Source organism: Sapajus apella, unplaced genomic scaffold, assembly GCF_009761245.1.
Source record: "Sapajus apella isolate SASKATOON/1434 unplaced genomic scaffold, GSC_monkey_1.0 scaffold97, whole genome shotgun sequence".
Lineage (NCBI taxonomy): Eukaryota > Metazoa > Chordata > Mammalia > Primates > Cebidae > Sapajus > Sapajus apella.
Window position 1 is genome coordinate 2,067,713 of NW_022437037.1, and position 23,435 is coordinate 2,091,147.

At 44.4% G+C, this 23,435-nt stretch overlaps 1 protein-coding gene across 4 annotated transcripts in view; it reads left to right on the forward strand.

Moving 5' to 3' along the window:
• The window catches only part of GARNL3 (GTPase activating Rap/RanGAP domain like 3), a 178,357-nt gene that overhangs the window by 123,645 nt on the left and 31,277 nt on the right, over positions 1-23,435 (forward strand). For all 4 annotated transcript variants that reach the window (XM_032257295.1, XM_032257294.1, XM_032257297.1 and 1 more), the window contains 8 exons: positions 1,320-1,435; positions 3,250-3,354; positions 4,453-4,527; positions 7,994-8,105; positions 12,848-12,946; positions 13,294-13,410; positions 14,279-14,454; positions 16,518-16,676. In XM_032257295.1, coding sequence (XP_032113186.1) covers positions 1,320-1,435; positions 3,250-3,354; positions 4,453-4,527; positions 7,994-8,105; positions 12,848-12,946; positions 13,294-13,410; positions 14,279-14,454; positions 16,518-16,676 — 959 coding nt within the window. The remainder of the gene's footprint in view (positions 1-1,319; positions 1,436-3,249; positions 3,355-4,452; positions 4,528-7,993; positions 8,106-12,847; positions 12,947-13,293; positions 13,411-14,278; positions 14,455-16,517; positions 16,677-23,435) is intronic.

Sequence of the window (23,435 nt, forward strand, 5' to 3'; positions counted from 1 at the left end):
TCTATCTTCCTATCTCCCCAGGCACTCCTTCACAGCCCAGAACATGATTCCTCCTACACAAAAACAGATAGTGCCAAGCATGACTGTCAGTTCTAGTCACCAGAAACATCCCAGTCCTGGCCAGGCTATTTGATAGCCTCTCTTCTATGGAAAACTCCTCCCTTCCCTTACAAAGAGTTCTGCATGATTCCAGAGCTTTCTCCTGAATAACAGAGACAAGAAAGGTGCCTTTGCTGAGGCTCCCTCTGCTTTCCAGCTGGGCTACCAGCATTGTTACCTCCCATACTCCAACCTATACCAGGGTCCATAGGTGATGTCTCCCTTGACACATTAGAGGCAGCAGACACTGCAAACCATGTGCAACAGATGATAATTTTGTCTCTCCCTTTCCAGGGAGAGACATTATTTCAAATAGAACAAGGTCCCCAACTCCGGTGCCTGAAGACCCGGGCAGGAAGCATGAGCAAGTGAGGTGGGCTGAGCGGAAGACAGTCAGGAGTGCTGGGAGCTGTGACACACTGGAGAGTGTGTGCTCACTCCAGCCAGCTGAGGCCTTTCAGAGCATGCTCCATGGCCAGGGTTGCCAGATATTCTGAGTTTTCAAATCAACCCAGAAAGCTGAAATTGTATGTGACATTGCCCAAGTCCTGTAGGGTCCATGTGTTCAAATCCAGAGGATCAGGTAGAGAGCAAGAAACAGATCTGAAACAGAGTTAGCAGCAGAGTAGGTATAGCTGCTGGAAGCTGAAAGGGTCTTGGCAGCATGGGGCTCAGGAGGAGAGCATTTTCTCTAGGGGGCCTGTGGCAGGGAAGGGGTCACTAAGGACCTATAACCACCAATTAGAGATGACGCAGCAGCAGTAGGGACCCAGCTGTCATCGCCGTTGTCAAAGACATGGGGTGAAATGAAACAAAGGGCTGGGTTGATTTGACATTGAAGATTTGAAAGTAAAAATAGCAAAAGAATGCAGGCTTAAGGTGATGGAGAGGGTGTGTTGAAGGGATGGAATGTGGGGCCGGAAAGGATTACTGAGAGGACAGGTAGCAGTCGGGTGATCAGAGGCTCTTGGAATTCCACAGTGGATGAAAACTCTGAGATGACAGAAAATGGTATTTCAACAAAAATCTTGACATTTTCCCTTTTTCAGCCAAAAAAAGACTTTAAAATGGATTGTTCTAAGATATTAAGCAGAAAAAACCTCAAATAAAAAAATTCCCAGTCACAGAACTAAAGAAAAAAACAGACATGCGTAGTTTAAATTCTTGTGTGTGCGGCAAGAGATATCTTGTAATTCCCTTTTTAACTTGATTTATTTTAGTAATTAATGGTGAAAAAGCCACTTTGGAAACCCCAACATTTGCCCAGAAACGTCGGCGTACCCTGGATATGTTGATTAGATCCTTACACCAGGATTTGATGCCAGATTTGCATAAGGTAACTCTGGGTCCACAGTCTTCTTTCCTTCTTGTGGGGTCTAAGTTGAGTCACAAATCCTCAACTCAGCGATGAGGCCCTGGTAAGAAAAGCATAGGAGGCGCCTTGATCCTTTCTGTCAGGACTGTGCTGTGGCTACCATGGGGCGACAGTCTCTCATTGTGACACAAGAAGGAAGGACACTGGTTTCTAAATACAGGAACGTGATTTCCAGAAAGCCAGGGCCTATGGAAATCAAGGTACGAACGAGGGGCAGGGAGGTTGGGTGTCAATCAGCAATCTCTAGAACATTGATGAGTGCTTTTTGGGGTGGCTGTTCTTGGTGATGCTACTCAGCATTGCCAGTACCATGAGCTGATGGGTAGGTGAAAGTGGAATTGTAGAAAGAGATAGGGTGGTTTTTTTTGGAGATTTATTGGCCAGCTCCATATTTAGGTACTGAAACAAACATTCCCATTTGCTGAAGATCCAGACACCTCATAGGTCAGAGGCATATCCATGCTGATATACCCTGCATCTTCCTATCACTTCCAGAGGCACATGTGCTCTTTAGAGGCCTCCTGACTCAGTGTTAGTTCATCAATGACAGGGACTCATCAATGCAGAGTAAAATCATCATTGTTTAAAACATTTCTCTATCTAACAAGGAAGCACAGAGCAAGTGCATTCATAAACTCCAGGAAAAGGAATTGCTAATGATGTGTATACATAAATTTTGCATCAGGCTTCAGGTGCTCTCCCAGGGGAGATACAGAATATCAAAATGAGCTAGTGTTCCTTGGTCCTTCCCCTTTGGCTCAGTGACTAGCACCATTTTATAGGCACCCTTTGACTTCTGTCTGGTCGGTATACCACAACTACTCAGAGATTGGGCCAGGCTAACTCCAAGACCCTAAAGAGCAAACCATAATTGGCAATCTGTCAATTCCCTAAGGTCAGGGAAAATACAGAGAGGGTACCAAGGTGAATAATGATGTCCTCCAGGTCCCAGCTGAAGCATCACTGCCTGAGCCAGGCTTCCCCAGCCCCCCAGTTGAAGCCAGGTTTGTTAAATGTTCTCATATACTTGCCACACTTCCCCTTCATAGCAGTGATCACATGTGCTAAACATGGCATTGCTTAATCTCTGTCCCTGGTAGACTTTGTGCTTCACAAGGACAGAGACTATGTCTATCACATTCCCAAAATCTGGCAGAGGACTAGGTGCTCAGTTGGTACTTGCTGATTGAATGAGTGTACCCCATTCAGTGACTATTTAAAGAGAACTAACGTAACTAAGTATGCCCTAGGCACTGTGCAAAGTACCTTACATGCATTACCTCATTTAAACCTCATCACACACCTAGGAGACAGGTATAACCGCACAAAGACACTGAGATTCAGAAATTAACTAGTTTGCTCAAGGCAACCCACAGGGCCAAAATGTGCACACCTCTAGGGGCACTATTCTTATGGATTTCAGTTTGTTGTGTTCCAGGGGGTGCCTCTGTGTAATATTGGCATCCCAGAGCTGTGCAATGTGGTGGCCTAGGTCACACTGTTAGTAAGTTAGTAAGTGATGGAGCTGCAGGTCTGCTGATTTCAAAGCCATGTCCTCAGCCCTCACACGTTGCTAGTTCTCCACCTAGTGACTCTGAATCTAGCATCTACCATGGACCTGGTACACAGCAGGGGCTCCATCAATGCTTAAAGAGTGAATGAAATGAAAGGTAGAAATAGGACCATTTGGATAAATAGTTTTGTAAACTAAGAGAAGCCAGAAGATGAGACTTAACAACGGTTTGTGGAATTCATAACTTGTTTTTCTTTTTTAGAACATGCTTAATAGACGATCTTTTAGTGATGTCTTACCAGAGTCACCCAAGTCAGCACGGAAGAAAGAGGAGGCCCGCCAGGCAGAGTTTATTAGAATAGGGCAGGTGGGTTTTATTCTGAAACCTTTTCTGCAAGACATGTAGTTTTGAGTTCCATCCTAACCAGATGGCCCACGTGCAAAGACTTTGCCTGCTGCTGTAGGAGCTCTGTAATTTCTCTTAGGATTGTTGTGGCAAACACGAGTGAGATTTTTGAGAACGGAGTAGGCACACTTCTCTGCAGGCATCACTGAGAGAGCAGCACTCTGCAGAGGCAGGAATGCTACTGCCTCAAGGCAAGTAGCCACAGGGCCCAGCTCTGGGCTCCTCTCTTCCAGAGAGCACAGACCACTTGCCTGCCTCCTAGGAATTTTCTGAAGAATGAGGAGCCAATTTGGGAAATGCCCCTTGAACCCATCACTGGCAGGAGGAAGCACAGAGTGGCAGTGGCACTCACAGAAGACCTGAATTGCCATCCTGTGACTTGGAAACAATCATCACAGTTAGGTGGTGCCCAGTCATCCCCTTATTCCAGGCGTTGGAGAAAATCACTCTCCCACTGATAAATATGAGTGGTTTGCACATGACACTGGTATTTATCAGTTCCAGGAGGCAAAACAGCTGTCTGCCTTGATCCTACATTACAGCACCGAGAAGTAGGAGTGCCCTCAGCTGCAAATAAGCTTCTGGCTCAAAAGTAGAAAGCTGGGCAAGGCAGGTAGAGAGAGGAAGGCCATGTAATCAACGGAAGCTTAGAGGCAAAGATAGCTTTTTCCCAAAACAGGTGCATTATTACAAGGTCCTCAAACATTGGCTCTTGTTTAAAGATACTCATACTTTATTCCCAGAGATTTTGATTCATCAAGTTTGAGGAGGGACCTGAGAATCTGTATTTTTTCAATGCTCATGGTTTATCAATTACAGTAATGATATATTGATTAATTGAAATGACAGATGCATTTGGATAATTTGGGTGGGGACATTGTCATTAAGTCTTCACTATATTCGGCTAACTTCATTTCTCGATTAACAAGTCAGTAGAGGAACCCGAAATGTTAGTCAGCAATTACTCCTGTTTTATTAAATTTTTTTCAAATCACGATTGTTTATCCTGCTGTACTTTTGCCGCCTGATAAACTTTAATAGAGATCTCTGTTCTGTAAGGCACTAAAACTGAAATCCATTGTGAGAGGGGATGCTCCATCAAGCTTGGCAGCTTCAGGGATCTGTAAAAAAGAGGTGAGTTCATGGTACTTTCAATCTGAACTGTGAATTCCCCTTTTCCTTAATGAAATTATTGAGATTCTTAGACAAAGGTTTGGGAGCAAAAGGAAGAAGAGCATGTCTGCTGCAGAGTCCTCAAGGAAAGCATAGATAAAATTGAGTGGCCATTTAGTGAGAGCCTCTGTGTTGTCATGGTATGCATATGCCTTTGGAGCAGAGCTGCTGGACTGACCTGGTCAGGCCGGCCATGTCCCACAGGGCCTCTCAAGCTTTATGTGCATACACATCACTTGGACACCTTAACCAAATGCATGTTCTGATCCAGTGGGTCTGGGGTGGGGCTGAGAGTCTATGCTTCCAACAAGCTTGCACATGGTTCCTATGCTGCTGGCCACAGACACGCTTTAAACAGCAAGGCTCTGGGGCACTGTTGTTCGAGCTTTAGTGTGTATTGGACTCACCCCTAGAGTTTCTGATTGAGCAGGTCTGGGGTGGGACCCGAAAGTTTGCATCTCTAATGGCTTCCCAGGTGATGCTGATGCTGTTGCTTAGAGGACCACAGCTGAAAAACCACTGCTTAATCTACAGTTCACTCAGCCAGCCAAAAAATTGTTTATTTATCTACATCCTGTTCCACTTTCCAAGGGGGAAAAAACTAGGTGATGATCAAGAATAGAACAGAAAAAAATACACAAATTATATTATGAATATGATTTTATATTATAGAACAGTACCCCATGTACTTAATTATATCTCCATTCAGAATACATAAAAGTTAAATGGGACTGATTCATAGCACATCACCAGAGAAGTGTCCATTATAAAAGCAAAAGAATTATGAATACATCTACCTTACTGATAAAGATATAGATGATGTGAGCCTGCATGCTTTAAAGTCTAGTTTCAGGAAAATGATGAGTTTAAAATATAATTAACCCTAAAAACCACAACCAACTTCAGACAAGACTACTGGCAAATCATCCTTCCCAAAGGCTGCAGCACTTTGGGAAGTGCTGTTTGTTCCTGTGCACCGTAGGAATCTACTGTTTCCAAGCATGTTATAGTGTCTGTTTGTTCCTGTGCACAGTAGGAATCTACTGTTTCCAAGCATGTTATAGATACCAGATTCCAGTAAGATTTAATAACATTCTTAATAAGAAGTTCTTAGGCTTATATTAAAAACAGAAGTCTGTGGAACCATAACTTGTTCACCAGGGAACAACAAAGAGCAAGCTTCCATTGTTGAGGTCAGTACTTAACCTACCCGTGAGCCACAGGCCACCCTCAGAGAAACTCCATTCCAGAGGGCCCCATGGGCCACTGTGCAGTTGGCTCTGCAGAGGCCAGAGTCCCCTGCTGTTCCCAAGAGGGTTCTGGGTCCAAAGAACCTGGCTTTGCCCACCTCTTCAGCACTCATCATTTCATGAGCCATGGTCCATGTTCTTAGAGAGAGCCCAGGAAGAGTCTGCACTTAGACATGAAGGCCTGGAGACCACATTCTCACCCTGTGGAATCCACATGAAGCACCCCCATGGAAGAGAGTCCAGGGCAATGGCAAATATTGTCTGTCCTCAGACCAGAGTAACTGTAGGGCCAGATCTGAGGTTGCTGCTGATACTGAACACCCCAATATTCAACAGTTCCTCAGACCTCATATGGTCACTGGCACCCATGAAAAGCAATGGACACCCTGCATGCACCCGCCCATTAAAATGGGGCCGGGTGCGGTGGTTCATGCCTATAATCCCACCACTTTAGGAGGCCAAGGCAGGAGGACTACTTGATCCCAGGATTGGAGACCACCCTAGGCAACATGGTGAGACCCTATCTCCACAAAAAAAATCAAAAAAATTAGCTGGGCGTGGTGGCTCATGCCTATGGTCCCAACTACTCAGGAGGCTAAAGTAGGAGGATTGCTTAACCCAGGAGGTCAAGCTGCAGTGAGCCATGTTCACACCACTGCACTAAAGCCTGGGTGACAGACCACGACCTTGTCTCAAAAAAGTTAAAAGGGCACATATATGCAGCATTTGAGTACAATTTTGGGGGTTTCACAGACCTCCTTGAGACCTCTGTGGATCCTGTAGGGCCCTTGGATCTTCCAAGGGAAGAACTTCTTTCTGCCTTACTGTTCCAAACTTGTGTCCTCTGGGCAGAAAACATATTGTTACTAAGAACTGGTTGTTCTGTCTTGGTGTTACCTAGTGCTGATGTCTGTGTCTCTTCCCTATTGACATTTATATTACTTTGCTTTTTTATGTCCTCTTGGTGTAATCACAAACTCAAAATTGCCAGAAATGTTCTTGGGGAAATGCCATTTCAATTAATGACCTGAACTTATATAGCCTTTTTTCAGTTTATAAAATGTGTTCACATTCTTTAGGGTATCTTTTTAGAACATTACAAGTCTCATGTTGGCAATTAGAATATTCTTTTGGAGGCTGTGTATTTTCTAATGGGAGAGCATCCTTTCCTTTTCTAAGAGAGCAGTAACACACAGTATTTACCCTCCGCCCTAATGCCATTCTTAAAGGCGGTCCTCAGAGCCCTTTGCTTTACCTTAAGTATGTGAGTGCATGTTTGCCTAGGTACTTAAGAACACACCTACGCGTGTACACACAGGTGGGACACATCAGGCCCTGATGCCTGGTTGAGAGTAAAGTGAAAATGTAAGACCTTAGCTTGTGCCTGAGAATCTCTACAAACTTCTTTTGTCCTTTGAGGCTCATCCAGTGCTTTGGAGGGAAGTTAAGGATTCTGTTGAAAATGTCCACAATTCTGGTGTGACTAAGATCACAGTACACAGTGCCTCCTACTCCACACATCCACACGTGGCTCTAAGTCTCCCCCTTTATGCCTGAGATGGAAATGAAGAAGAGTTCACTTGATGTAGATATGTCATGCAGAAACCTGAGTACCTCTGTTCACAGCACTTGCCATTCTACCAGCAGACATATTTTTTCTTTAAGATTTTGTATCTTATGTAGGTCAATAAGCATTTTTCCGTGAACACCGTATTAACCTCTTAATGCATTGCATATGTTTTACTAATTTGCTGAATCAGCAACACAGGAATCTGACTTTTTTAGAGAATTATGTGGGACTTCTTAATGATGAACTAATGTGAATTCTCTAAAAAAACAGGCACCATTTGGCCCAACTCCCAGGTGTTAAAGCAAAATGCTTGTTTAGAAACCTTTATGAATGTGTCAATTGCCCCTGAGAAACATTATGATACAGAGACAGGTTATGGTGCCAGAAACCTGTGAATTCACTCTTTTCCTATTGCATATGTATTTGAAAGGAGACTTTTCTTCCTAAGAAAGGCAATTGAGCCCAGACCCCAGGATTTGGAGTGACACTGCTCCCACAGGGGTATCTGTGTTACTGTTTCAGGTGTGGTACTGTACATTTCCGTTTGGTAGGCTGCAGTGTATTTTTTCTGGTGCACTTATCTTCCGATGCTTGTATTGCCTCGCAGCCGTGGGAGCCCCAGTGTTTCTGCAGTAATTTCCCTCACGAAGCCGTGTGTGCAGATCCCTGGGGCCAGGCCTTGCTGGTTTCCACTGATGCTGGCGTCTTGCTAGTGGATGGTTAGTGAGTAGCTGCTCCTACAAATGTCTTTTTCATATAACTTGTAGTACTTCTGAAATGAGTGACCACCAACCAACTCCCTTTGGACCATAAATGCTTGTTCTGCAGAGAGTTTAGTGAAGTTTTATTTCCTTACAGAATTAAACCCTTGTTTTCAGGGCAAGCAGAGGAAATATACTCTGAACCAAGCATGCTGGAGGGTGGGCCATAGATTCTCTTCCCAAAATATATGATGGGACTGTGGATAACAAATGACCTGCAAAAAGAATCTCCTTCTCAGTCAATACTACTTATTATCACTCCAACATTTTACTTTAAATCAACAAGGATTCATTATTTAGAACCACTATCTCAGAGACATGCCTCTCTCGAAGTCTTTTTAAAAAAAGGATTTCTGATTCAAAAAGTACCTGATGTCTAAAACAAACAAGAATCTTAGATAACCCTTTTTTGATGGATATAGAAACAAAAAGATTTTGACAGAGAGACAGATTTCAGCTCAGTATAAAATCGCACATTCTGACAGCCAGATAGATCAACCTGCCTAGGGAGTTAGTCAGTTCTCTTTCGCCCAGAGAGGGTGCAACCTCAGAGCAGGTGTAGACTCAAGGACAGTGTGGTCCCTTCCATCAGGAGATTATTTCAGACCCTGAAAGAATGACAGAGGAGCTAAACACTAGTAACAGGTTATCTCCTGGGCTTCAGAGGGAGCCATAGGCACAGAGACAGTGTCTTCAAAGGGCGTTTCCTCGGACTGCCCAGAAATAGCTGCCCAGCCTCTGGTTATCATAGTGACATTTTGTGAGAATCCCAAAGCCACCATTGTGAAAATAACATAATGGCCTAAAACTGTAGCACCTTCCCACCTTTCAGTACAACCTATACTTCCTCCGATGCTTACTGGGCACGTTTACCAAGCACCTGCTGTGTGTCGGGGCCCTGTGCCAGAAGTCTTCTGAAGTATAGGAGATGTGAGCCATGTTTCATAATGGATCTATTTCTGACCTCATCTGTTATTTTTGATATGTGTTTCAAATGCGTGCCCATAGTCATTGTATCTATAAGAACCTTAACAAAAGGAAGATAAATTTAAAATTCATAAATTTATAATTTAACATGTAATTTTTGAAATTACAAAATGATTGGAAACTGTGATCTTGATAAAAACTCAACCTCTGTGAGCCTCAAGTTTCTCTAAATTGGGGATAATTTTTTAAGATGCTGAAAATAGTTTATAATAATGAAAACTGGTGAAACGAGATGATGATCAAAACTACAAGGAGGGGATTGTAGAGGCTAAATAAAGTTATGTGTATTAAGTGTTTACACAGTGGTTGGCACATAGTACTAACTTACTAAATGGCCAGCTATTATCTTTAGTATGTCTCTATGAACTTGCTCCAAAAGTGAAACAATAACAAAAAAAGGAATTTAAAAAACAAACAGATGGCCGGGGGTGGTGGCTCATGCCTGTAATCCCAGCACTTTGGGAGGCCAAGGTGAGCAGATCACGAGGTCCGGAGTTCAAGACCAGCCTGACCAACATGGTGAAAACCCGTCTCTACTAAAAATACAAAAATTAGTCGGGTATGGTGGCACACACCTGTAATCCTGGCTACGCAGGAGGCTGAGGCAGGAAAATCACTTGAACTTAGGAGGCAGAGGTTGCAGTGAGCCGAGACTGCGCCACTGTACCCCAGCCTGGGTGACAGAGCGAGATTCCGTCTCTTTTTTTTTTCTTGCAGATTCATCAGGAGAGACTCTTTCTCAAAAAAAAAAAAAGACTTTAGTGGTTTAGTGCAGTCTGTTAGTTTTATTGATGAAGAAACTGAAGCCTAAAGAAATGATGTGAATTACCCAAGATCACACAACTGGTAGTGGCACATCTGGAACTAGTACCCAGATGTGATTGTTAGTCGAGGGCTCTTTCCAGTAAACCAGCTACATTATATTAAACTCTACCAATGTCTCTAACACAGATTTCCAAAAATATAGTCCTGGGCAAATAATTATGAAAAATTTTGTGATTTAAAGAATGTTCAGTCCTTCCCTTTTGCCTTTTTGAGAAAGAGAAAGCATGCTTCATAATGACTATTTGTAAGCTTGCCTAAAACCAAAAGATTCTATTTAAGTTGCCTCTATTTTTTTAAATGCAAAATCCAAACCAAGATTACCAAGTTCCTTTCTGAAATTTTTATTTCTGAAATTTTATCTTAAAGATCCAAAATTTAATGGAAATGTCAGATATAAGGAGTATTGTGATTTGCCAGGAAATTCTTTTCTTCCAAATTTGAAGGAAGTCATCTTCGACAGGATGGTGTGGTGGGTGTAGCTGTTTACACCCACCACTGGCTTAGATTTATGATTCAAATTAGTTTTTTCATGTCCTTATACAATGATGCTTCCGTTTGTTTTTGCTTAAAAAAAAGAATAACCTTCAGGGCCTTCTTTTCATTTCTTGTTGTGCTTTTAAGCCACAATTCTTGTTATTTCTTTGTTTGCCTTTTTCTTGTCTACACTTAATCATATTATGAACTGTTTCCATGAGTGAATCCATCCATTTTGTTTCAGGCTGAGTTCCACTCTATCCCATTAGCCTTTGCTTAATTTCATTAGATGTATCCCTTGCGAGTCTACTCCTTTCAAGGTCATTATTAAAAATCAAGACCTTTTGTATCCTAAGTTAGCAAAACCTACTTTGAAAGGAAACTAAATACTGATTAAATATGCTCTCACCGTGTGTTTTGGTTTTGCAGTAATGGGAAAGCTGGTTTTAAAAGACTGTTCTTCATAAAGGGATTACAGGAAGGAAAACATTGTTATCAATCAGTCATTAAATCCACCTGTCACTGTCAGATCCTTGCCTCCTCTTCCTTCTTGTGTTGTACACAAACCTGTTCAGCCATCTGAGAAAGACTGGATGGAGAATAAGTGCTAATTCACTCTGTACACAGCTCGGCAGCTACACAGTATATACCTCTGTTTCTATGTAAAATGAAGGGTCCCCGTCATTGATTAATTCCTTGCAGTGCTGTTGCTGCTGTGATCGCATCTCTATCCACAGGGATGTGGGACTGCTCCAACATCCCATTTTATGCTCCAACACTGGTGAAGAGCATGGCTTTGTCCTTGCACAGGCTTGGGCTCCACATGCTGGAGGTGTGACCTCAGACAAGTTATTAACATCAAATCCCAGGCTCCTCCTTTGTTCAGTGGGAATATTACAAGTTCCTACCTAATAGGATCATTGGGACACTTAAGTTAAATATATGAAACCCTAAACATTAGGGTGTGGCATGTAGAAAGCCCTTAGTATATGTTACCTGTCCTTGCAGTGACTGCTATTCTCCCACAAAATGAAATAATCATAGTTATTTAGCCAACTATAATGATGGGTATTAGAGGAATCATCCCGTGTTTTGAAAAATTAAGTCTGCCCCAGCAGAAGTACAAAGACCCTGAGAATCAGTTCCATTTTGTGGAAGCCCAGGGTAGAGGAGGAAGAAAAGTGGTTGATGAGCTATCAAAATTTACATTTGCCCCAATAATTAAGAGGAACAAGAGACAAGCCCTAGGTGTAATACTAAGCTTAGCTTAGTCTGTGCTCTGACAAATCTGAGGCCTCACAGGACTGCAGGAGTGGGAGATCCTCTCCCGACTAGGAGGTGGTTATTAATCCTGATGGTGAAAGCTCTGCTCCCTTCTCCATACCATCCAGGAAGGGATGAACTCCCAACCACACTTAGATTTCTGGAAAAGGAAAGATCCTCAGGGCCCCTTGCTCTCCTAAATTATAGTTAAACAAACCCAACCTCACAGCAAAGCATTTGCAGAATAAATACAGGTGAAGAATGGGCCAGCCACTTCTGCCCAAAATGTCTCCACCATCCTGGACACCTCTGCCTTCCCCTGATGCTGCCGTCCGTCTCAGAACAGACCCTTTTGCTTACAGAACTGAATGGAACAGCCTTAGTAATGCTTTTAGCCCCCTGTGTCCTCGGTCCCCCAGGAGCAAAGTAATTGTTAGCAACTTAGATCCCCATAAGTAACCCCAACAACAAATCCCGTGTGGAAGTGCAATGTCTTTACCCATTTACCAGAGATTTCCCTGAGCATTCCCACTTCAATTCGTTTTTCCTGCCATTTTGGCAATTTAATTGATATTTCTCTTTATGTTTTTGTCTAAAAAGGAGATTTCCTGTTCCTTTGGGAAAAAATATGAAAATGTATAGGCAAACTACTATTGATACAACCACAGGACATGTTAGGGTAGAGTATGTTAGTATTTATCTTAAATCCAAAAGGAAATTTTAATTTTGCTTTCTTGAGAAATATACAATATGATGATATGCAATTTCAAGTATTACATAAAAATAAGAAAATACTTGAAATGGCTGCTTTTTTTTAAAGGTGTTCAGACCTTTGGTAAAACCCCAGTAAAAGTTGGTATTGAGAGATGTTGCTTTTTCTTTGATGAACATGAATAGAGTTTTCATGCCTCTGCTGCTATGTCCCCTATATAGAATTCGGGATATAGAATTCCCTATGGGAAGAAAGCATCAGCACTCCTTCCTGAGCCAGGAGGAGAATAGTGCTTGAACGAATTGCATAAAGTTTATGAAAGCCCTAGAAGCTGACTTCCTTCCTTACCTAGGTTCAAAACTACCCATAGGCATGTTTCATGGGTTCTGGAAAGTGTGGGCTGGGTTGCAGTGATGGGTAACCAGGTTTCCTTTTCCAGATGACCTTCCATCAGTGCCCGTGTTTGACAGAACTCTGCCGGTGAAGCAGATGCATGTGCTCGAGATCCTGGACCTTCTGATTCTCAGAGCAGACAAAGGTGGTATCCCCTGCCCAGTGACATGCTGTGGAGGAAGGAACACTGTTGCCTTCTGCGGCCCACCCCACAGGTCACCGGGGTCTGAATGCATAGGCTCCACCAGCTGTTTCTTTTCCTGATGCCCAGTGCTTAGGATCCCTCAGTGGCGCCTTTGTTCTCTGGGGAGGGGAGCCATGGGGGAAAAAGGGTGCATATGTAATTGCATTGTCAGGTAAAGTGGTGTGGGGTGCCTCTCGAATTCCAGAACACTTCCGATCCTAGTTTTCCTACATAGCTTGCCCTTGGAGGCCTTCCAGGTCACCTTACTTTTCCATTTAATCCTCTCCTCTGATTTTTTATGTCACCAGGAAAAGATGCTCGCCTCTTTGTCTTCAGGCTAAGTGCTCTGCAAAAGGGCCTTGAGGGGAAACAGGCTGGGAAGAGCAGGTCTGACTGCAGAGAAAACAAGTTGGAGAAAACAAAAGGTGACTTGTGTCTTCACATCTTGGGAGATCTTATTGGTTTGTTTTTTTGTTTGAAAACATCACAAAATAGCATCACTGTTTGCATAAGGAGCTTGAAAGCTATAAAAACACCACTAGAAGAAATTCTAGGCCTTCTATAACAGGTTCTAGAGATGCATTAAACTCTATTAGCAAATCTGTTAGTGAAGAAATGTTTAGACTTTGGACCCTGGAGCTCTGATTACTTTAACTGATATGTAGTAGGTATGAAGTTAAGCCCACAAATGTAGAATATAGGAAATAGGACTTTCTTTTCTTTCTTTCTTTCTTTCCTTTCTTTTTTCCTTCTTTCCTTCTTCTTTCCTTCTTTCTTTCTTTCTTTTTTTCTTTCTTCTTTCTTTCTTGGCGGAGTCTCACTCTTGTCACCCAGGCTGGAGTGCAGTGGCACAATCTCGGCTCACTGCAACCTCTGCCTCCCGGGTTCAAGCGATTCTCCTGCCTCAGCCTCCTAAGTAGCTTTGATTACAGGTGTGCGCCACCATGCCCAGCTAATTTTTGCATTTTCAGTAGAGATGGGGTTCCACCATGTTGGCCAGGCTGGTCTCGAACTCCTGACCTCAGGTGATCCACCCACCAAGGCTTCCCAAAGTGCTGGGATTACAGGCATGAACCACTGCACCCAGCCAGGAATAGGACTTTCTTAATTTTCCTGTAATTCGACTTAATTTTAATATCTAGTCTCCATTTTGCCTGGTGTCAGAAACATTCTCAGTCTATTCACTAAGTTATGCTTAATTTCCAGGGTTCTTAGGTATTGCCAGATTGTCAAGGCCTGGGGACTTCCACACCTGCATGTCATGTGTGGGACATTATTTCTTTCTCCTCCCAGGCTGCCACCTGTATGCTGTTAACACTCACCACAGCAGAGAGCTGAGGATTGTGGTTGCAATTAGGAATAAACTGCTTCTGATCACAAGGAAACACAACAAGCCCAGTGGGGTCACCAGCACCTCATTGTTATCTCCCCTGTCTGAGTCACCTGTTGAAGAATTCCAGTACATCAGGGTAGGTTTGCTGTTTAAATCATTTATCTCCAGCCTAGGTGTCATGAGGCAGACTCTCTCCTTCCACCCAGAGTTTGTTGTTATGCACTGAGGTTGTCCCACCATTTAGTAGCCAACTAGGGAAACCCTTACCTATGGTGCCCTTGTTTCCCCCAGAAGACTAAAGCTAAAGCTCATTCATTCCAGTGAACATCTATAGGTGCTGTCTAGGTACAAAGGACACAGCAATGACCAAAACAAAGTCTTCTGATGGGTATTGCTTTCCAGTTGAAAGTTAACAGAAATAAGCAAATAAAATCTATGATGGCTGGCAGAAAGAAGTACTAAAATTAAACATATAGGAGGACCAGGGAACAAAGGATAATGGAGCAGGGAGTTGGGAGATTCTGTTTTAGAATGTCCCGGGAAGCCCTCTCTGAATAGGTTGATTACCTCTGAGCAGAGACCCAAACAAAGTATAGGAGTGAGTGATGAGGTTATCTAGGGAAAGGATATTCTAGGCAGAGGGAGCAGCCAGTGAAGAGCCCTGAGGCCCTATTGAAGGCACAGTCAAGAGCAGAGGGAGGCTGGGCACGGTGGCTCAAGCCTGTAATCCCAGCACTTTGGGAGGCCGAGGCGGGTGGATCACGAGGTCAAGAAATCGAGACCATCCTGGTCAACATGGTGAAACCCCGTCTCTACTAAAAATACAAAAAATTAGCTGGGCATGGTGGTGCGTGCCTGTAATCCCAGCTACTCAGGAGGTTGAGGCAGGAGAATTGCCTGAACCCAGGAGGCGGAGGTTGCGGGGAGCCGAGATCGCGCCATTGCACTCCAGCCTGGGTAACATGAGTGAAACTCCGTCTCAAAAAAAAAAAAAAAAAAGAGCAGAGGGAACAAGGCAGGTAGGCCAGAGATAACTGGGAAATATACTCTTGAGCCCTCAGGCCATTGGAAGGACTTTGGCCTTGACTCTGAGTGAGATGGGAAACGATTAGAAGGTTCGAAGTAGAGAATTGGCACCTTTTAAAAAGATTGTTCTGGCTCCTGGGTAGAGGGGAGCTTAGGAGGCCAAGGGTGGAAATAAGAAGGCCTGCTAAGAGACTAGAGCAGAATCCTGGCAAGAAAGGTTGGTGGCTTTGGTAGCAGGGGAGATGAGAAGCAGTGGGCAATGCTGTCCTGCTTGCCTCAGTCAGCAGGATTTGCTGGGAGACTGAAGGGAAGCCTTGTGAGACAAACCTTCTCCAGGGTCAAGTTCCCTCCCTGACATCACCATCTCTTTTAAAGACTAAGATACGTTAAGGTATGGACTATATCTGACATTGGCCACTAAGATGGAGTATTTCTACTGGTGAACTGAGAATTATTTTTGCCTAGAGTTAAAGCCTTTTGAATTATGCCTATCAATTTCTGCTAATGTTCAATTTCAGGGGACTGAGCAACATGACAATTAAGTTAAAACACATAAAATTTTGCTCTAATTAGATGTTAGCTTTCTGGATACAGTGATTAGCTATTTTAATGAAGATTTACGTGCAACATATACATTTATGTAGTATGAACACTGAAATTAGATCTCCTGAGTTTATATCATGGCTCTACCCTGTGTAAACTTTGTGATTGACTTTTGAGCTTCAGTTTCCTCATCTGTAAGGCAGAATAGTAGCTGTAACCTACCTTATGAGATTGTTATGAGGATTCAACAAGAACAGTGCCTAGCACATGTTAAATACACAAATGATTAGTTAGCAATTATTAATACTATTACTGAATACCAAGACAGGACCAGACTATGTAAGGGATAAAGCAGACCATACCATTGAATCCATTTTGTAAAATTGTTTCCTGGTCTTCATCCTTTCCAATAGACAGAGACCTGAGTCTTTTGAGGAGAGGTTATGGGAAGGAGATGTCTGATGTGACTCCTGGCACTTCTCTCTCGTCCCTTCTTCTCTGTAGCACAAGGCTCTGCAGGAGCCTGGAGAGGGTACCCTCTCTGAAAGGAGAGGATGGGCAGTGGGGCTTAGCATGGAGCTGACTACTCTGTTCTAACCCTTGTCTCTTGCATCCTCACCAACCACACAGGAAATCTGTCTGTCTGACTCTCCCATGGTGATGACCTTAGTGGATGGGCCAACTGAAGAGAGTGACAATCTCATCTGTGTGGCTTATCGACATCAGTTTGATGTGGTGAATGAGAGTACAGGAGAAGCCTTCAGGCTGCATCACGTGGAGGCCAACAGGGTAAGCCAACAGTTGTGGGGACAAGTGGGAATCAGAGAAGACTAATCTTCATTGTGTCTTCTAACCTTGAGATGCCATGATTTGGATTTCTTTAAAATTGTGTACTATTCATTACATCAGTATTATGTGATTCACTATTTAGACTGAGCCATGTGAAGTTGCCATTTTTATAGGTCAGAATGACTCCCTCTGTTATCATGTGACTGTCCCATTTGCCCTGTTTAGCTTTCAGATCTTTCCTTGCCACTCCATCTTTCTGAATAAAAGAGACATGAACAGGTTGGACGCGGTGGCTCATGCCTATAATCCCAGCACTTTGGGAGGCCAAGACGGGAGGATTGCCTGAGCCCAGGAGTTAAAGACCAGTCTGGGCAACATGGCAAGACCCTGTTTCTATTTAAAAATAAATTTAAAAAAAAGGCATGAAGAGTCAAAAGGCTGAATATAATAAAATAAATGAGAGCATTTGTTAGATGATTTGTCCTGGAAGGGCCCTTGGAGAATAAGCTTGCCCTCTGAGGCCCTGTAGACTCTCATCTTGGGGACTGGGTGGCCAGAATGGGTACAGCACCCTCCCTATCCCTTAAAAACCCACTAGGAAAGGAGAGAGTGAACAAGCAGATGTGCCCTGAGAATCTACACCCTGGCCTGATGCACAGAGAACAAGGATGTCCTAGTGTGGCACAAAATCTAAGGCCACCCAAAACTGTGTTCATGTTCTAAAGGTGACTGTGGGGGTTTGAACCTTAGCACTCACTGGATGGTGATGAGCACTTACCACCCTGAGGCCTGGCAGCCTGTCGCTGGAGAGCATTCAACACTGACACTGACATCAGCAGATCACAGAGCTCTTCAGCCGTGTGGCACTGTGAGGCAGGACAAGGCCTGCTGTCAGTGGGCCACTTGAGGTTTATATCACATAGTGCAAGCCAGTATTCTAGTTTAGGTACTGAGGAGACCACAGAATGGGGGTGTCAGTGCCAGGGAGAGTGTAGTTCCTAATGAGGGTTTCCAGACCTGCAGGCTACCCCCAGTCTTGTTCAGCTAAATCAAAAAGACTGCGGAATTCTTCCAATTATGCTTTACAACTTGTATTAGTTGTAAATATGCTGCATATAAATATTCTTTAAAATTGCTAATTACTATTTTAGGAAGACTTAAGACCTAATTAGAGCAAGATTTTAAGAAACAGAACAATCAGAAATAGAAAAATCTAGATGTAATTAGGAGACCTTCTTGTCTTCAGCTGTTACTGACCACAGAGTGGTCTGTCATTTCTCTTATCTAGATTGGTGGTGGCCAGACTTACCTGCAATTGGAGTCACCTGAGGAGTTTGAAAAGCTACCACTGCCTGTGTTCCTCCTCCAGGGATTTCCTGGGTCTAGGGTGTGCATGGGTTTGGGAATGTTTACATGGTCCCCAGATAATTTCAGTATTTAGCCAAGTTGGGAATCCCTGGTCTATTTCATTGCTTTGCAACCCTGGCTGTCTTCCCATGGAGAGCTTTAAAAAGGTCCGTGTCTGACCCCAGGCCAGGCCAATTGTATTAGAATCTGGGGGTGTGTGGTACTTGGGAACCAATATTTTTTAAGTCTCCCCCCAGGTGATACTATAATATAGAACTAGGAGAAGGAGTGGATCCTGAAACTTCCTAATTTAAAGCTGGGAGGAATGCCACCCACTCCTCTGCTGCCTGGGCATCCCTGGACCAGCATGTCTTCCTGCCCACCGGCTTCTAAGGAGCAGGTGCCCTGGTTTGTCCTTTAAAAGTTCTCGCCGCCTTCTTCTCAAAACTCTGTGTGAGCAGCCAAACAAAGCAGAAAAGCCATGGTGAGGCAGGTCTTTGTTCAATCAGTCCTTTTCCACTAGTTTCCTAAGACTTAGCCAGCTTTTTCTAATGGAAAATTCCTCACCTCATTTCAGAGAAACTTTCTGATATGTTCTAGTTTAAAATAAATCATGCTTAAGTGGCTAAAAATTGTGCAGTTTACTTATCAGTGTAGCTGTAGAGAAAAAAAATCATTAAATTCTTTTATATCATGGTCTTTACTTATATTTAATGCCTTCTTTTTTTTCCTATGATTTGTAAAGACCCTGGATAAATTGGGTTAAAAACCATTTTCTTTGATGACATCCATGTTTTGTTTTTTGGATGGCTGTCAGGAATGACTCTCAAGTTTTCAGTCCTTTTTAAAAGACAAATGTACAAAGCTGTTTCCTAAGAGAAAAAAAAAATTTAAGGAAAAAAAAAAAAAAGACAAATGTACAAAGCTGTTTCCTAAGAGAAAAAAAAAAATTTAAGAAAAAAAAAAAACAAAAACCTTCCCTAGTCCCTGGCTCTGAGAGGATCAGTGTGCACGGCCCTCCCATGGTAAAATCGCCACCACGTGGCTGCCCACAGGCACATGGGCTTACTCAGATGCCCTCAGTCATCTTTGCAAGGAGCGTACTGTCTGACTGGGGAGATGAGCTCTAAGAAAATGAAAAAGATAATGAGCTGTATGCTTTCTAATAGCTGGTTAGAAATAGGCCTTGTGGGAACAGGACTAGCGTTTTACCTAGATATCCCTGCAGCTCAGCACCCAGGGCAGTGAGGACAGGAGAGAGAGGCTGACCCAGCCTGAGTCATTGGAATTTCATTTTCATTCTGTCTACACTCACTGCCTACCTGCCTGTGCAGGCACCAGTGTTAACTGGGCAGTTGTCGCTTCCTGCTCCCATTCCTCTTCTCTTAGCCAGACCCATTTGATCCCTATTTCAGGCTTCTACCCACCCCTGGTTCCATGACAGTCCTAGCTCAAGAAAGGAAATGTTTAAGAAGCACTAAAGCAACATTCTGAAAGTCATTGTCAAGTTCACTCTACCAGTGGGACTGCTGTGACCCACTACTGCAGAGCCACCAGCACTGGCCTCGTTCCCAAAACCAAGTGGTCCTCTGGGAGGAACTACAGGCATGGTCATGGGATCTGGGTCCCTGATTTATGAGAGGGCGCGGGGTCCTCATCTTGACATCTGCCCAGAACCCAGTGGTTCTCAGCTGGGGGCTGAGCCCAGAACCACAAGGGAAGGCTGAAGGCAGAGCCAGCTGGGGGAGGTATAGTTCCCATTTTACTTGTTACAAGTTTGTGTTTCGAATTTTCACAATCACCATATATTATTTGTTATTTTAAAATGCCAATAAAATGAACTACACGTATTACTTTTTTTTAAGAGAGAGACACAGGGACTAGCTCTGTCCCAGGCTAGAGTGCAGTGGTTCAATCATGGTTCAAGGCTGCAGTCGGCCTCCAGCTACTAGCCTCAAACAGTTCTCCCTCCTTGGCCTCCCAAAGCACTGGAATTACAGGTGTGAGCCACCATGCCCAGCCAGACTACTTATTTTAATCAAACCTATAAAAACTTAATGCCTATGTCCTACACCGGACCTGCCATATCAGGATCTCTATGAGCAAGAACCCTGCCAGGCCCTCTCCCAAGGTGGAGACAGACACCTATAACAAAGCATAAAATAGGTCTTATTGTAATAAGTGTTAATAAAGGTCTGAACAATAAAGTGCTGTGGCATGTCTAGGGAGGAAGTGGTTAAGTCCAAGCCTGTTCCTGAATCCTGGCCCTGGGGCTGAAGCCTGCCACCACCTGCCCTGCAGCCCAACTCTCTGAATATTGCCACATTTGTCTGCCTGTCAGCACAGCGCTGGAGCCCCTTGGTAGATTTACTTGATGCCAAGTACCCCCCTGGTGTCTGTGGTCATTGTTCGTAGATCTTGGTCTAAAAGGCTGCCTGTCCTTTTAGAGTTCCTCCACACCTGTCACCACTGCCACCCTCCCCCACCCCACCCCACCCCACCCCAAACACACACGCAGGCCTTATCTCTAAACTAAAAGGCTGTCTAGTTCCACTTTTCCCGCTGCATCAACCCTCCTATAATTATAATAATTATGGCCGCCATTGAATGGCCACCTCTGTGTACCAGGCCCTGGGCCAGAGCATGTCATAAGCATTATATCTCAGGGGACTTTTCATTTCTCTTTTTTTTTTTAGATGAGATTTTGCTCTTGTTCTCCAGGCTGGAGTGCAATGGCACAATCTTGGCTCACTGCAACCTCTGCCTCCCAGGTTCAAGTGATTATCCCGCCTCAGCCTCCCAAGTAGCTGGGATTACAGTCACCTACCGCCATGCCTGGCTAATTTTTTTTTTTTTTTTTGCATTTTTAGTAGAGGTGGAGTTTCACCATGTTGGCCAGGCTTGTCTCGAACTCCTGACCTCATATCATCTCCCCGCCTCAGCCTCCCAAAGTGCTAGAATTACAGGCGTGACCTACCACACCCAGCCCATTTTCTCCAAAAGAAACTGAAGTCAGAAAGAAGTCACTTATTTATCCCAGAGCACACAGCTAGTAAGTGGCAGAGGCAGGACTTGGACCCCAGCTGGCTGATTCCAGAGACCATGCTACCATAGCTGGTGGGGATGGCAGGCTCAGCCACAAAGCTGGTAGCAGCATTCGGCCCCTCCGGTGGAGAAGCTCCCAGTCTGGCAGAGCAGACATGCTGCAGCACTAAGCCTCTAGCTGAGATAGTGAAGTAAAACTGGCACATACTGGAGTATCTGAGGAGGAAGCGATTCTAAGTCAAAGTGGTGGGGCCAGGAAAGCTCCTTTCTGGGGTCAGAGGAAACTCAAGGACTGTCCTTCATGTGATATACTCATTGGTGCTGGCTCCGTATCCAAATAATGATATCAGCCAACATTGACTGAGCATTTATCAAGCTCCAGGCCCTGTGCTAGGTGCTTAGATAAGTTACCCCTTGGAGTCCTCAAGCCAGTAGGGGTAGATATTCTTATTTTCCACCAACTTACAAATGAAGAAGCTGAAGGTCCAAGACAGAAAGCAACTGGCATGAGTACACACACCTCTGAAGCGATGGAGCTGGGATTTCATTTACTCACTTATCCATCTGATTAGTTTATTCTGTCCCTGCCACCCACCGGGCCCTGATCAGGATGCTGAGGGGATAACAGTGAGCAGCACTGACAGGCCTTTGCATCTGAGCCTTAGATCTCATAGGGAGGGGAGCCACAGGGAACAGACAGACAAGAGGCACCAGAGGATGAGGCACGCTCTGCAGAGAGCCTAAAACACAGGGCATGATAGGCGCAATGGGGATTATTTCAGATTTGACAGCCCCCAAGTCTCTCCAATGCCAGTGCTGGAGCTCTTGGCCACTGGTCCTCACTGTCACTCCCTGCTAAGCTCCTGCAACTTTTGGTTGAGGCATTTGCCCCATTATACCTTGTTTTATGTACTTATGTTTCTGTTTTTTTTCTTAAAGGTTGGAACCTCACCTTATTCTTTTCTGTATCATAATGGCACCGAGTACAGTGTCAGATAATGGGAGAGAGCCAGGGGTTACATTGGAAAAGCCACCCAACCCCAGGTAGTGGCACTAGCTGAGGGTGGCCAGTTAGGGCCTTGGTACCATAATGAGACCATTTAGAGGTGAAGGCTGTGTTCTGGTGACAGCAGTGAAGAGGAGGGTCAGCCAGCACAGGACCAATGGGAGGAGCACAGTATGGACGGAAGGGCTGGGAGAGGGGAGCCAGCAGGAGCCCACAACATGATGCTCCTGCGAAGAGGTTAGGGCCTAGCCTGGAACAGCAGCAGGGACCCAAAAAAGACACCTGAGAGACTGTGTGAGGAGGCTGCTGCTGGACTTGGGTTGGAGGTGGCCCTGAGACTTTGAAAATAGTTCTGCTAACAAAAAGGAGGAGATTTAGAAGGAAAACTGGTTGTGTAGGAGATAAAGCAATAGCCTTTATTGAGTGCTCATCATATGTGAGGCCCTATGCTAAAATCTCTGCCTTGTCTCACTGAATTCCCATTACAACCCAGCAGGGTCAGTGCTCCCATTATACCTGCTTTATAGACGAAGACCTAAGGCCAGAGGCTAAGCCATTTGTCACATGCCACAGAGGCAGTAAGTGGCCTAGACGGGGCTCGATCTCCTGTCTGCCTGCCCAGTCTGTGCCCCTCCAGCACCCATACCCCTGACCCACTACTTCCTGCTTTTAATGACTTGGATGTGGAATCAGCTGCGTCTAAGAACAAACGACATAGACTAGGGGCTGCAGCCCTGAGGAGAATGTGTGCCTGAGCCTGTGGATTTAGGATTTTGAGTGCAAAGCAAAATTTGGAGCTATAGAAGTGGGGTTTTACTAAGGAGAGAAGAGCCAAGAAATTGAAGAATAATCTGAGGTGGGAGAGAGGGCGGGGGCAGGAGATGTCACCCGTCAGAGGCTACAGAGGGCAGGATGGAGAGATGAGCAGTGCCCAAGGCCTTCGGTTGGGGAGAAGGAGATCTTGGCTGAGCTCACAGGTGGTTTTCCTGGAAGCATGGGAGGCCATGCTTCTAGGAAAAGGGTTGACAATACAAGTGAGGAAGTGAAAGGAGCAGGAGGCTCTTAGAGGGCTGGAGTTTTGAAAATCAAGGACCAAGGATGCCATCACCTTGAATGTCATCTTCTCAGATGCAGAAACTGAGGCCCAGAGAGAGGAGTTTGCCCCAGACCACAGAACTAGGTGTTCTGATACCCTTTTTGTTGCACCATGCTGCCTGTCTTGACATGAAGAACAGAGAAAGAATAGAAGTGTAAAGACAGGCCTTGGCGATTTTAAGGTACACAGACTGTTGGAGGCAGAAGGATGTCTCACTAGAGGTATGAGAGCAATAAGATGGAAGAGAACCGGAATCTTAGTTCAG